Source organism: Oncorhynchus tshawytscha, linkage group LG01, assembly GCF_018296145.1.
Source record: "Oncorhynchus tshawytscha isolate Ot180627B linkage group LG01, Otsh_v2.0, whole genome shotgun sequence".
In the NCBI taxonomy this organism is placed as follows: Eukaryota; Metazoa; Chordata; class Actinopteri; order Salmoniformes; family Salmonidae; genus Oncorhynchus; species Oncorhynchus tshawytscha.
Window position 1 is genome coordinate 78,855,772 of NC_056429.1, and position 14,206 is coordinate 78,869,977.

At 46.6% G+C, this 14,206-nt stretch overlaps 1 protein-coding gene across 1 annotated transcript in view; it reads left to right on the plus strand.

Moving 5' to 3' along the window:
* Nucleotides 1–14,206, plus strand: part of LOC121846949 (ankyrin repeat and fibronectin type-III domain-containing protein 1-like) — a 16,653-nt gene continuing 2,447 nt past the window's right edge. Inside the window, exons 1-6 of the mRNA XM_042326110.1 lie at nt 1–202; nt 6,207–6,306; nt 6,426–6,558; nt 6,785–6,901; nt 7,015–7,230; nt 8,033–8,199. Coding sequence (XP_042182044.1) covers nt 148–202; nt 6,207–6,306; nt 6,426–6,558; nt 6,785–6,901; nt 7,015–7,230; nt 8,033–8,199 — 788 coding nt within the window. The 5' untranslated portion in view covers nt 1–147. The remainder of the gene's footprint in view (nt 203–6,206; nt 6,307–6,425; nt 6,559–6,784; nt 6,902–7,014; nt 7,231–8,032; nt 8,200–14,206) is intronic.

Below are 14,206 nucleotides of genomic sequence, written 5' to 3' on the forward strand. Positions count from 1 at the left end.
TGTTGCTCCTAGACGTTTCCACTTTACATTAACAGCACTTACAGTTGACTACCCCCTAACTCCCAAAACCTGACCCCTACCCCCTAACCTTTAGACTGGAGGGAGAGTGATGGTCGTGAGCCCAGGAGAAGAGGGCACATAGAGGCTATGGAGCGCTTGCTGCAACAGGTCCGCGCTACACACACACACTACAGCTGCGGAGGTGAGTAGACACACACACACGTAAAACAGCTCTCTCTTCTCCATCAGTGCGTGTGTGTGTGTGTCTGTGTGTGTGTGTGTGTGTGTGTGTGTGTCTTCTCACTCTAAGGCCACACTTCTTCCAGTAGATTAACTTTGTATTAAAGTGAATAAATGAAGCATGAAACTAAAAGTGTTTTTACTCCAGTATGCTATGAATGGGTTCTCACAGTACCTCTCACACACACACACACAAACAGTAGGCACTCCTCTCGTCACTGCCCCCCCTTAAACACCAGGGGTCCGTGTGTACATAAATAATGTTTAATACGTTTATCCATTCTGGATTATACACATTTATGTGTTTTAGCATGTCAACCGTATAGCCTTGCTTTGTAAATCATCATGCTGGTAGAGAAAATACACCTAGGGGAGGGGGAGAGAGTGATGGTAAGAGCTACTAAAGCCCACCGTGAGTGGCGTCAGCGCTGGAGGGAGTTGTTGTTCATAAGATCAGATCCACCATCAGGTTGGGGGATTTCTTGACCATTATGATGGATCCTAGCTGGTTTCAGATCAGTCCCAAGGGCATCTTTCTGGTGGGCACAACACAGGGTAGGTAGAGTTGCGTTAGCAAGTGTGTGTGTGCGCGTGTGTTGGTGGTACGATGTGGCCTCAGTGTCTGGCTTAGTGCTTGACCCCAATCTTCGTGGTGGCGTGGGGGATAGGAGGAAGAGAGGGAGGGGTGGATGGAGAGAGGTATAGAGGGCGGCTGTGCAGGCAGGGTGCTGAAAGTTGCCCAGCACGCACAAACGGCAGCTTCATGTCTAATGTGGGACTCCCCGAGAGGGAGCGTGCATGTGTGTTTGTTGGCGGGGGGGTGGAGAAAAACCCACCGTCACTCAACCGCTTAGGAGTGAACAGCTATGATGTCAGTGGGTTCGCTGCCAGCCACACACACACACACAGTCTGGAGTAGTAGAATATGTATAGTAGAAAGAGATGGGGTGTGTGAGATTGTTTGTCAAAGTGGATTTTGGACAGACACTTGCAAACAGAGAGCAACCTCATGGAAGGACAGACAAAAATGTGTTAAACTTGTAGTGAAAAAACTTCTGTAGGCATTTATTTGGAGTTGTTTGAATTTATGGTTAGAGTGTTCAGTTAATTACTCACTCTAGTAGTGTGTGTGTGTGTGTGTGTGTGTGTGTGTGTGTGTGTGTGTGTGTGTGTGTGTGTGTGTGTGTGTGTGTGTGTGTGTGTGTGTGTGTGTGTGTGACCATGGGTGTGTGTGTTTCTGACCATGGGTGTGTGTGTTTCTGACCATGGGTATGTGTGTGTGTGTCTCACCATGTGTGTGTGTGTGTGTGTGTGTGTGTGTGTGTGTGTGTGTGTGTGTGTATGCCTGCGCACCCCTCGCTCTGTGGGGTATGTGTTGACATAGTTTATTTTTGGCGTGTCAGTGTTAAAAATACATTTGCAAAATGAATCAGAGGTTGGTACAATGCCACCACTATAGAAGGCTGGGAGCAAACCCCTCATTTACCAGGAAGGTTATCTTCATTTCTGATGTATATATGGAGCTTAGAGGACCTACACTACCAGCACAGCACAGAGACAGGGGTGTGTGGCACACTGCACCCTGCATTCCCCACACACACACACACAGCCATGTTCGCACACAAACACAACCAGCCCCAAATGGATCACACACACATTATTACGCTCACACACACTCTTTCTCTCTTTCGCTCTCTCTCTCTCCTCTCACTCTCACTCACTGCCCAGCTATGTAAGCAAACTCTCCAAACTGTATGATGAGCTTTTGAGGAGATTTCTTTCTCCTTGACTCTCTCTCTCTCTTACACACACACACTCTCTCTCGCTCTCTCTCTCTCTCTTACACACACACACTCTCTCTCTCTCACCGCATCTCTTCCCTCACTTCCACCCCTTCCCCCTCTCTGTCTGTTTGTGCCAGCAGTAGTAGTTGGATCAGATGGAATGGTCCCCACCTCATTAATCACTACCAATCCAGTTTCTCTCACTCTCTCTCCTTTCTCTTTTTATTCTCTGTGGCGAGGATCAAGCAGCCTTTGTCATATTATCCAATTGTCAAAAGCAGTTGACCTGGTGGAAACAGAAATACCCATAGACTTAAAGACTGGCGAGTCACCAGCACCGTCGTCTGTTCTGAAAACAATTCTGTCTCTTGAAAATACACTCTTTTTTAATTGTAACAATGCTGGATGCTATAAGCGTGTTTGGAGAATATTAAAAGAGAGCATTAAACTAGTTAACTATGTTTTGAATACCTAAACGTTAAAGCTGTAGTCAGTAGATGAGAGAGTAGTAAAGAGCGAGAGGGAGACAGAGAGAAAGGTCAACCAGTGAAGAACAAACACCATTGTAAATACAACCCATATTTATATTGATTTATTTTACCTTTTGTAATTTAACTATTTGCACATCATTACAACACTGTATATATACATAATGACATTTGAAATGTGTAGGGATTTCCTCCTCTTCTTCTGAAGAGGAGAGGCGAGAAGGATCGGAGGACCAATATGTGGCGTGGTAAGTGTCCATGGTTCTTTTAATAAGAAATAGTACACATGAACAACTGAATACAAAAAACAATAAACGTGGAACGAACGAAACCCAAAACAGTACCGTGTGGTGAAAAACACAGACACGGAAACAAACACTCACAAACGCACAGTGAAACCCAGGCTACCTAAGTATGATTCTCAATCAGAGACAACTAATGACACCTGCCTCTGATTGAGAACCATACTAGGCCGAAACATAGAAATCCCCAAATCATAGAAAAACAAACAGACTGCCCACCCCAACTCACGCCCTGACCATACTAAATAAATACAAAACAAAGGAAATAAAGGTCAGAACGTGACAAAATGTCTCTATTCCTTTCAAACTTTTGTGAGTGTAATGTTTACTGTTAGTTTTTGTTTATTTCACTTTTGTTTACTATATATTTCACTTGCTTTGGCAATGCAAACATATGTTTCCCATGCCAATAAAGCCCCTTAAATTGAAAATGAGGGCCTCCCGGGTGGCGCAGTGGTTAAGGGCGCTGTACTGCAGCGACAGCTGTGCCACCAGAGACTCTGGGTTCGCGCCCAGGCTCTGTCGTAACCGGCCGCGACCGGGAGGTCCGTGGGGCGATGCACAATTGGCCTAGCGTCGCCTGGGTTAGGGAGGGTTTGGCCGGTAGGGAAATCCTTGTCTCATCGCGCACCAGTGGCGGGCCGGGCGCAGTGCGCGCTAACCAAGGTTTCCAGGTGCACGGTGCGGCTGGCTTCCCGGGTTGGATGGCGCTGTGTTAAGAAGCAGTGCGGCTTGGTTGGGTTATGTATCGGAGGACGCATGACTTTCAACCTTCGTCTCACCCGAGCCCGTACGGGAGTTGTAGCGTTGAGACAAGATAGTAGCTACTAAAACAATTGGATACCACGAAATTGGGGAGAAAAAGGGGTGAAATTCAAAAAAATATATATAATGAAATTGAGAGAGATAGGCAGAGAGACATGGAGAGAGATAGACAGAGAGATAGACAGAGACAGAGAGACATGGAGAGAAATAGACAGAGACATGGAGAGAGTTATGCAGAGATGCAAAGAGAGAGAGAGATAGACAGAGAGACATGGAGAGAGACATGGAGAGAGATAGACAGAGAGAGATAGACAGAGACAGAGAGAGATAGACAGAGATGCAGAGAGACATGGAGAGAGATAGACAGAGACATGGAGAGAGTTATGCAGAGAGAGACAGAGAGACGCAGAGAGAGACAGAGAAAAGCGATTCCCAAACCTTCCATAACAAAGCCATCACCTACAGAGAGATGAACCTGGAGAAGAGTCCCCTAAGCAAGCTGGTCCTGGGGCTCTCTTCACAAACACAAACACACCCTACAGAGCCCCAGGACAGCAGCACAATTAGACCCAACCAAATCATGAGAAAACAAAAAGATAATTACTTGACACATTGGAAAGAATTAACAAAAAAACAGAGCAAACTAGAACGCTATTTGGCCCTAAACAGAGAGTACACAGCGGCAGAATACCTGACCACTGTGACTGACCCAAAATCAAGGAAAGCTTTGACTATGTATTACTCAGTGAGCATAGCCTTGCTATTGAGAAAGGCTGCCGTAGGCAGACATGGCTCTCAGAGAAGACAGGCTATGTGCTCACTGCCCACAAAATGAGGTGGAAACTGAGCTGCACTTCCTAACCTCCTGCCCAATGTATGACCATATTAGAGAGACATATTTCCCTCAGATTACACAGATCCACAAAGAATTCGAAAACAAAAATCCAATTTTGATAAACTCCCATATCTACTGGGTGAAATTCCAGTGTGCCATCACAGCAGCAAGATTTGTGACCTGTTGCCACGAGAAAAGGGCAACCAGTGAAGAACAATCACCATTGTAAATACAACCCATATTTATGCTTATTTATTTTATCTTGTGTCCTTTAACCATTTGTACATTGTTAAAACACTGTATATATATAATATGACATTTGGATTGTCTTTATTGTTTTGAAACTTCTGTATGTGTAATGTTTACTGTTAATTTTTATTATTTATTTCACTTTATATTTTCACTTTATATATTATCTACCTCACTTCCTTTGGCAATGTTAACACATGTTTCCCATGCCAATAAAGCCCCTTGAATTGAATTGAATTGAGACATGGAGAGAGATAGACAGAGAGACATGGAGAGAGATAGACAGATATGCAGAGAGAGACATGGAGAGAGATAGACAGAGAGACAGAGAGACATGGAGAGAGATAGACAGAGAGACATGGAGAGAGATAGACAGAGATGGAGAGAGCCTCAATCTTTAGTCTGATAATGGAGATTATATACGTCAGATCCTGATCCTCAGGCAGTTAGAGGCTTCACAAGGAAGAATTCTTCCTTCCCTTCTTGTATCCCTCCCTCCATCCCTCCTTCCCCTCCCTCCATCTCTAATGTCCCAGGGGAGTGAGTGACATTACCAGACCGTGGCGTGGGCACATTTCATTTTTCCTTCCTTCCTCCCTCCATCCATCCTTAGGGCAATGATACTTTGACTGAAATCGTGACTGAACCGAGTAGAGTTAGCTAACAGTATACTGTGGTCAGTCTGTCTGACTGCCTTGTGTTTCCACACCGTGATTATGTGTTTAATTAGCTGGTAGAGTCTCTGCGGTCTGGAGATTGGCATCACTGGGGACAAGGGTCATGGGGCAGATAGCAGGGTGATGGGGAGATACAGGGTTAGATAGGGGCTATGGAGGATAGACAGCTGAACAGACTGAGATAAAAACAACAAGAGTGTCACTGAAGCTTGACAATTGACCAGCACTGTGAACCTCTTATTTCTGACTCACTCTTCCCCTGCTGTTGTTTTGTGATTGTTTCCTTTCATTCAATTGCCAAGAAAGGACACGACATAACAGTCGACAAGGTTGTTCTCTCCTGCTCTCTTTCTCTCTTGCTCTCTTTCTCTCTCTCTATTTCGCTGTCAATCCCTTTCTCTCGAAACCATCCACTCTCGCTCACTCCGATAAAGTAAGACTCACTTTGCATCTTAGAAGGTCAAGGTCCTAGTACAGCACTGAACACAGACAATAACAACAATTACAATACTGAATAAACCATTAGAAGACATATGTACAAGTTCTGTACAATAACAGTTAATTGAGTACTGATCAACATGCAGGGAATAACATCATTACAATACTGAAAAACACACAAAACACCGAGTTACTATAACACAATAACACTCAGGCCTGGGTTTATAGACACTACTATGACTGCATTTCAATTCTGAAAGCATTTGAGTGTTTCAAATCAGCGCACAAACAGACATACAGACACTAGTTCATGTTCAAAACAGCAGAAGTAATGAGACCAACAAATAAGAGGTAAAATGTCTTCTTTACTATGAAGACAAGTAATCAGTTTCTCTTCTTCCTCAACCTGTCTCCTCTCCTACTCTCAGACACATCAAAGCTCCAGAACCCAAGCCGTAAGCAGTCCGTTTCCAGAAGTCTCAAGCACCTGTTTAACTCTTCAAACAAGTTCGTCAAGACACTCAAAAGGTGAGCTAGTAGTGTTTTTGTGTAAATTACACCACCTGGATGTACATCATGGACTGTTCAAATTGGAGACTCTCCATTGTGAAACTAAGCTGGACTATTCCATTGTGCTGGTTTTATAGGGGGGTTTACCTGGCGGCAGTGTTTTACCACAAAGACAGTGTTCTGGTGACCACAGAGGACCAGATCCCTATAGTGGAGGTGGATGACTCCTATGGCAGCTCTCTCATGCAGGACTTCCTCTGGTTCACTAAGGTATTGTGGGTAATGTAGTACATTATATCAAGAACAGTGGCCACATTGAATAGATTTTTTGTTTGACTAAATTGCATCAAGCAGTATTCTGCATTTCACTTTATACTTAGCAGAGTAAAAAGGAATGTACCATGATACCTTTTCTAGATTATCTTCATGGTGCAGTCTCTCTTTCTCTCCCCTCTCTCTATTTCTCTCTATCTACATCCCCTCCCTCTCTCTGTAGTTGTCATGTATGTGGGAGGATGTGCGGTGGCTGAGACAGAGTATGTCTGTCTCCATGTCCTCCTCCTCCACTCTACAGGCCAGACAGAAGATGCTGTCTGCCGCTGGGCAACTACAGGTACACTCGTGTATGTGTGTGGTATGTGAGTGAGAGATGAATAGATAGGCAAACATACAGATAGAAGGATTTATTGGTGTATTCAGTGATTGATTGACTGATGTCATTCTCAGAATCTGTTAGGCACACACAACCTGGGGCGTGTCCACTACGAGCCCATCAAGGATCGTCATGGTAATGTATTGTTATTGACGATCAGGGACATGGAAAGCCAGTACTCCTTCTTCAATGGGAAGTGGATGCAGGTGTCCAAGCTACAGAGCCAGAGGAAGAGTCTGTCCACACCTGAAGAACCCTACGCGCTGGACATACTGCTAATAACCATACAGGTAGAAGATAGATTTACCATAACATTACCACAACCCTACCATAACTCTACTATAACCCCACCATAACATAACCCTACTATAACCATATCATAGTGGTCCTCTGTAGCTCAGTCGGTACATCATGACACTTGCTACGTCAGGATAGTGGGTTTGATTCCAGGTATCACCCATGCTTATGCACACATAACTTTAAGTCTCTTTGGATAAAAGTGTCTGCTAAGTAGCATATATTATTATATTATAACCAATGATGTATATAAACCCTGAATGAGAGGCGTTGAAGCCACCGGTCGGCCATATTGGCACTCCCAAGAAGAAGCAGTCCTCCATAGGAATGAATGGAATTCTATTTCAATTAAATGTTTCATGGACAAAATTACATGTATTTAAGTATTTTTTGTTGTAGTGGGGACAGTAACATTAGAACTTTCAAAAGATTATGCCTTAAGGAACATGTTTATCTCACATTATATCATTTAAAGCATTGAGATGTCTATAATAGAATAAACGTGGCAAAAGCAAATGTAGACATGAATTAGTCCATTTCTATAGCTTCCAACATATTTGTTACATGGTGGGGGAGTGTCAAGATGGCTTCATTACAGCGCCCCCTGTCAGTCATCTAGTGTATACCCTATGCACTGGACATACTGCTCATCACTATACAGGTAGCACACACATACACACACACTGACCCTGTATATTCTCTCTCCCCTTTCTCTCTCTCTCTCTCTCTCTCTCTCTCTCTCTCTCTCGCTGTCTCTCTCTCTTTCCCTCCCTCCCTCTGTCCCTCACTCCACAGGACATCTTGGCCTACCAGAGGCGTAGCCAGCATCGCCTGGTCCCAGGTCTGTACCTGGGCTACCTGAAGCTCAGCAGCTCTGTAGACCAGATCAGGGTGCTGGTACCACAGAGGATGCCCAACATGCTGTGCCACGCGCGGATACGAGACAACGCCAATGTCTCCAGGTAAGGACTCACCACAGCTGGATGTATACTTACTGTCTTACTTACTCTTACCTTTACATTACCTTTGAATTTGTTGGGAGTGACACACAGAGCAACCAAGATGCAACTTTGTAGCAAGCAACCAAAATTGCATCCAGATTACTTCATGTGACATCAGTTTAAGGCTGCAATGAACTCCCTCCATGAAACATGTTGAGCGTCACTTCAAGAGAGGTTGATTTTGGACAGCTCCTCCATCATAGTGTTGCAACATGGTTCCAGGCCTCATATAAACCCCAAGATTCTAGCCCGGTCCAACCTAAGCATGGTGAGCTGAAGCCCGAGCCCAGGCTCGGACCGACATCACAGAAATTAAATGAGACCGAACCAGAAATAAAACTAGCCATATTACTAGAAAACAGTATATATTTAAACTCGTATTGAAAGCAATGCGGTGAATGCAGGCAGCAGCGGAGTGAGGAGACGAGGAAACAGCTCTTGGGGTGGATGCAGGCAGCAGCGGAGTGAGGAGACGAGGAAACAGCCCTTGGGGTTTGGATGCAGGCAGCAGCGGAGTGAGGAGACGAGGAAACAGCCCTTGGGGTGGATGCAGGCAGCAGTGGGAGTGAGGAGACGAGGAAACAGCTCTTGGAGTGGATGCAGGCAGCAGCGGAGTGAGGAGACGAGGAAACAGCCCTTGGGGTGGATGCAGGCAGCAGCGGAGTGAGGAGAGACAGCCCTTGGGGGAAACAGCCCAGCCCTTGGAGTGATGGGCAGCAGCGGAGAGGATGCAGGCAGCAGCGGAGTGAGGAGACGAGGAAACAGCTCTTGGGGTGGATGCAGGCAGCAGCGGAGTGAGGAGACGAGGAAACAGCCCTTGGGGTGGATGCAGGCAGCAGCGGAGTGAGGAGACGAGGAAACAGCTCTTGGGGTGGATGCAGGCAGCAGCGGAGTGAGGAGACGAGGAAACAGCTCTTGGGGTGGATGCAGGCAGCAGCGGAGTGAGGAGACGAGGAAACAGCCCTTGGGGTGCAGGCATGCAGGCAGCAGCGGCAGTGAGGTGAAACGAGCAAGCAGCAGCTCTTGGGGTGGATGCAGGCAGCAGCGGAGTGAGGAGACGAGGAAACAGCCCTTGGAGTGGATGCAGGCAGCAGCGGAGTGAGGAGACGAGGAAACAGCTCTTGGGGTGGATGCAGGCAGCAGCGGAGTGAGGAGACGAGGAAACAGCCCTTGGGGTGGATGCAGGCAGCAGTGGAGTGAGGAGACGAGGAAACAGCCCTTGGGGTGGATGTGGAGACGAGGAAACAGCTCTTGGGGTGGATGCAGGCAGCAGCGGAGTGAGGAGACAAGAAACAGGAAACAGCCCAGCTTGGGGTGGATGCAGGCAGCAGCGGAGTGAGGCAGCAGCGAGGAAACAGCTCTTGGGGTGGATGCAGGCAGCAGCGGAGTGAGGAGACGAGGAAACTCTTGGGGTGGAGCTCTTGGGGTGGATGCAGGCAGCAGCGGAGTGAGGAGACGAGGAAACAGCTCTTGGGGGATGGATGCAGGAAACAGCAGCGGCAGCAGCGGAGTGAGGAGACGAGGAAACAGCTCTTCTTGGGGTGGATGCAGGCAGCAGCGGAGTGATGGGCAGCAGCGGAGTGAGGAAACAGCTCTTGGGGTGGATGCAGGCAGCAGCGGAGTGAGGAGACGAGGAAACAGCTGGGGTGGACGAGGAAACTCACCTTAGTTATGATCAACTGAATGACAAAATAGTTTGAATAAAGTAGGCTAATGCAATTAAAGGCATGTATCAAATTCTTGCTTATACTGAAATTCCCTAAGTCATATCCAACCATTATACTCATTTAAAGCAATGGTAGTGTGTGGTCACCTATATGATCATTTCAGCACCGTTTTGATTGGGACAGCACCATCACGCTGCTTTGGGACAAGCGTGGGGGAAAGGTCTAGATAAATCAATCAATGTTAGATGTTTGTTTTAACTGAATTCCGGTTTGGATATTTGGTAACAATTAGGCTGGGAAGATGTTTGCTAAGTTGAGGTGAGTGCTCATGATTATCTTTATTCTAGCTTACTCATATATTCGCTGATCAGAACATGTTGCTAGCATGTTATGTAGTTTAGCAAGTTGATTTTACTCTTCACTCACATGTCCTACTCCCAACCAAAAGCCTGTAACTTACTTGTCTGATAATCAATGTGATTTTCACTGAATCTCCGCCTGTATATTTGGTTGATTGATCTCTGGCTGGGCAATCTGTTCCCAAGTATTCCCACGCATAATAGAAAGACACGGGATTGCACATAAATGTAAGCAAGGTTTGAAATTATGAATGTTTTAGTCAAACATTTTATCTGTTTGGGCTTCTTGCTGTCCATTTGCGGTCTACAAATCATTTGTAAATATGTTCTGGCCCCTTGACCATCTGCTCAAGAAAAAATCGTCCCGCGGCTGACTTAGAGGAATGCCAACTCGCTGTTTACACCTCTGATGTTGTCAGCTAACATTCACCACATTACACACATTCTCTACTGGGACAATCACCGCTAATCTACCTACAGTATTATGTTACATTGACTCTGAGGCTGTGAGTGTGTGTGTTTGTGTGTGCGTACGCATGCATGTGTGTGTGTGTGTGTGTGTGTGTGTGTGTGTGTGTGTGTGTGTGTGTGTGTGTGTGTGTGTGTGTGTAATATGAGATCTGATTTCTATGGGGCTGGGAGGAATAGGTAGAAGTATGTGTGCAATGCTCCTTGGCTACAGCTAGCAGAGTGCCTGGACGCTAGTCAGCAAGCAGAGTGTCTGGACGCTAGTCAACTAGCAGAGTGTCTGGATGCTAGTCAGCTAGCAGAGTGCCTGGACGCTAGTCAACTAGCAGAGTGCCTGGACGCTAGTCAGCTAGCAGAGTGTCTGGACGCTAGTCAGCAAGCAGAGTGTCTGGACGCTAGTCAGCTAGCAGAGTGCCTGGACGCTAGTCAGCAAGCAGAGTGTCTGGACGCTAGTCAGCTAGCAGAGTGCCTGGACGCTAGTCAACTAGCAAAGTGTCTGGACGCTAGTCAACTAGCAAAGTGTCTGGACGCTAGTCAACTAGCAGAGTTCCTGGACGCTAGTCAGCTAGCAAAGTGTCTGGACGCTAGTCAACTAGCAGAGTGCCTGGACGCTAGTCAGCAAGCAGAGTGTCTGGACGCTAGTCAGCTAGCAGAGTGTCTGGATGCTAGTCAACTAGCAGAGTTCCTGGACGCTAGTCAACTAGCAAAGTGTCTGGACGCTAGTCAACTAGCAAAGTGTCTGGACGCTAGTCAGCAAGCAGAGTGTCTGGACGCTAGTCAGCTAGCAGAGTGTCTGGACGCTAGTCAACTAGCAAAGTGTCTGGACGCTAGTCAGCTAGCAGAGTGTCTGGACGCTAGTCAACTAGAGTTCCTGGAGAGTCAACTCCTGGACGCTAGTCAACTAGCAAAGTGTCTGGACGCTAGTCAGCAAGCAGAGTGTCTGGACGCTAGTCAACTAGCAAAGTGTCTGGACGCTAGTCAACTAGCAAAGTGTCTGGACGCTAGTCAGCTAGCAGAGTGTCTGGACGCTAGTCAACTAGCAGAGTTCCTGGACGCTAGTCAACTAGCAAAGTGTCTGGACGCTAGTCAACTAGCAAAGTGTCTGGACGCTAGTCAGCTAGCAGAGTGTCTGGACGCTAGTCAACTAGCAAAGTGTCTGGACGCTAGTCAACTAGCAAAGTGTCTGGACGCTAGTCAGCTAGCAGAGTGTCTGGACGCTAGTCAGCTAGCAGAGTTCCTGGACGCTAGTCAGCTAGCAAAGTGTCTGGACGCTAGTCAGCTAGCAAAGTGTCTGGACGCTAGTCAGCTAGCAGAGTGTCTGGACGCTAGTCAGCTAGCAGAGTGTCTGGACGCTAGTCAGCTAGCAGAGTGTCTGGACGCTAGTCAGCTAGCAGAGTGTCTGGACGCTAGTCAGCTAGCAGAGTGTCTGGACGCTAGTCAGCTAGCAGAGTGTCTGGACGCTAGTCAGCTAGCAGAGTGTCTGGACGCTAGTCAGCAAAGTGTCTGGACGCTAGTCAGCTAGCAGAGTGTCTGGACGCTAGTCAGCTAGCAAAGTGTCTGGACGCTAGTCAGCTAGCAGAGTGTCTGGACGCTAGTCAGCTAGCAGAGTGTCTGGACGCTAGTCAGCTAGCAGAGTGTCTGGACGCTAGTCAGCTAGCAGAGTGTCTGGACGCTAGTCCTAGTTAGCTGCGCTGCGGTCCTAGTTAGCTGCGCTGCGGTCCTAGTCAGCTGCGCTGAAGTCCTAGTTAGCTGTGCTGCGCTCCTAGTCACCTGCGCTGCGGTCCTAGTCAGCTGCGCTGCAGTCCTAGTTAGCTGTGCTGGGCTCCTAGTCACCTGTGCTGCGGTCCTAGTCAGCTGTGCTGCAGTCCTAGTTAGCTGTGCTGCAGTCCTAGTTAGCTGTACTGAGGTTGATAAATAGGGGTAGGGTTGTAGAGAATCAAAGGACCATGAATGTAATAATACATGTTAGGTGCTGGCTTAAGGCCAGTAGCAACCACTACAGAATGTCCGGTCAGAACAAGGATGAGGTGGATGTCCCGGTTAGGGGGAGTTTAATAGAAGAAGATGTCCACATTCACACATCAAACACACATCTGACCTCTCATGGTTCAGATAACTGAGAATTATGTCCAGTGAGAACTGACATTAACTATGTGGTTCTGAAAGGAAAGAGGAGAATGAAAACTTAGGCTATGGCACTGCTTTAATATGAATGACATGGCTGTATAAGCCAGCACAGGTAAGTAATTACAGCCAGGGCTATACACTACAGAAAGCATAAGGCCTAGTCACATGTCAAGAGGCTAAACAGCCTTTTGGACTTGTACACATGAAACTCAGGCAAATGTGCTCAAATAAACATAAGAGGAATGATGAAATGTATACAATATAATTACAATGAGTGTGAGTCATATACAGTACCAGTCAAAAGTTTGGACATCCCTTACTCATTCAAGGGTTTTTCTTTATTTTTACTATTTTCTACCTTGTAGAATAATCATGAAGACATCTAAACAATGAAATAACACATATGGAATCATGTAGTAACCAAAAGGGTTAAACAAATCAAAATATATTTTAGATTCTTCAAAGTAGTACCCTTTACCTTGATGACAGCTTTGCACACTCTTGGCATTCTCTCAACCAGTTTCATGTGGTAGTCACCTGGAATGCATTTCAATGAACAGGTGTGCCTTGTTAAAAGTGAATTTGTGGAATTTATTTCCTTTCTAATTGCGTTTGAGCCATCAGTTGTGTGACAAGGTAGGGTTGGTATACAGAATATAACCCAATTTGGTAAAAGACCAAGTCCATATTGCGTTCGCATCAATAAAGGGCTCCGTTTGCTACACATTTCTGCTCTCCTGCGCCTGGCTTCCCTGCAGCCAGTTACACACTCCTTTACAGGAAGTGCTCATCGGGATGGGGAAAGCACATTTCTGACCACACAGTGTGCTGGTGTCACAGACTAACTGAAACAGAAGTCCCGGGAATCAAGGCTGCTGATAGGCTGAATGAGATGTGGTGATAAGTATTTGGCGTGACCTTGACCAAAAAGACACTAACAAAAGTGGGGCTCCTCTGAATATGAGACTAAGCTGCCCGACTAGAACTAGCCATTAAGTGTGGCTAGAATCAGCTGACTGAAGCTGGCTGTTTTAACAGTGGTTCTAGCTAGCTGGGCTGCGCTCCTAGTCACCTGTGCTGCACTCCTAGTCACCTGTGCTGCGGTCCTAGTTTGCTGTGCTGTGGCCCTAGTCACCTGTGCTGCGGTCCTAGTTAGCTGTGCTGTGGTCCTAGTCACCTGTGCTGCGGTCCTAGTTAGCTGTGCTGCGGTCCTAGTCACCTGTGCTGCGGTCCTAGTTAGCTATGCTGTGGTCTTAGATACAGTGGGAAGTGAGAAACAAAGGGAAACATTGGACTGTGTTTTTCCCCTTCATCTCAAGAAAACACTGCAGTCAGACAGACTTTCTC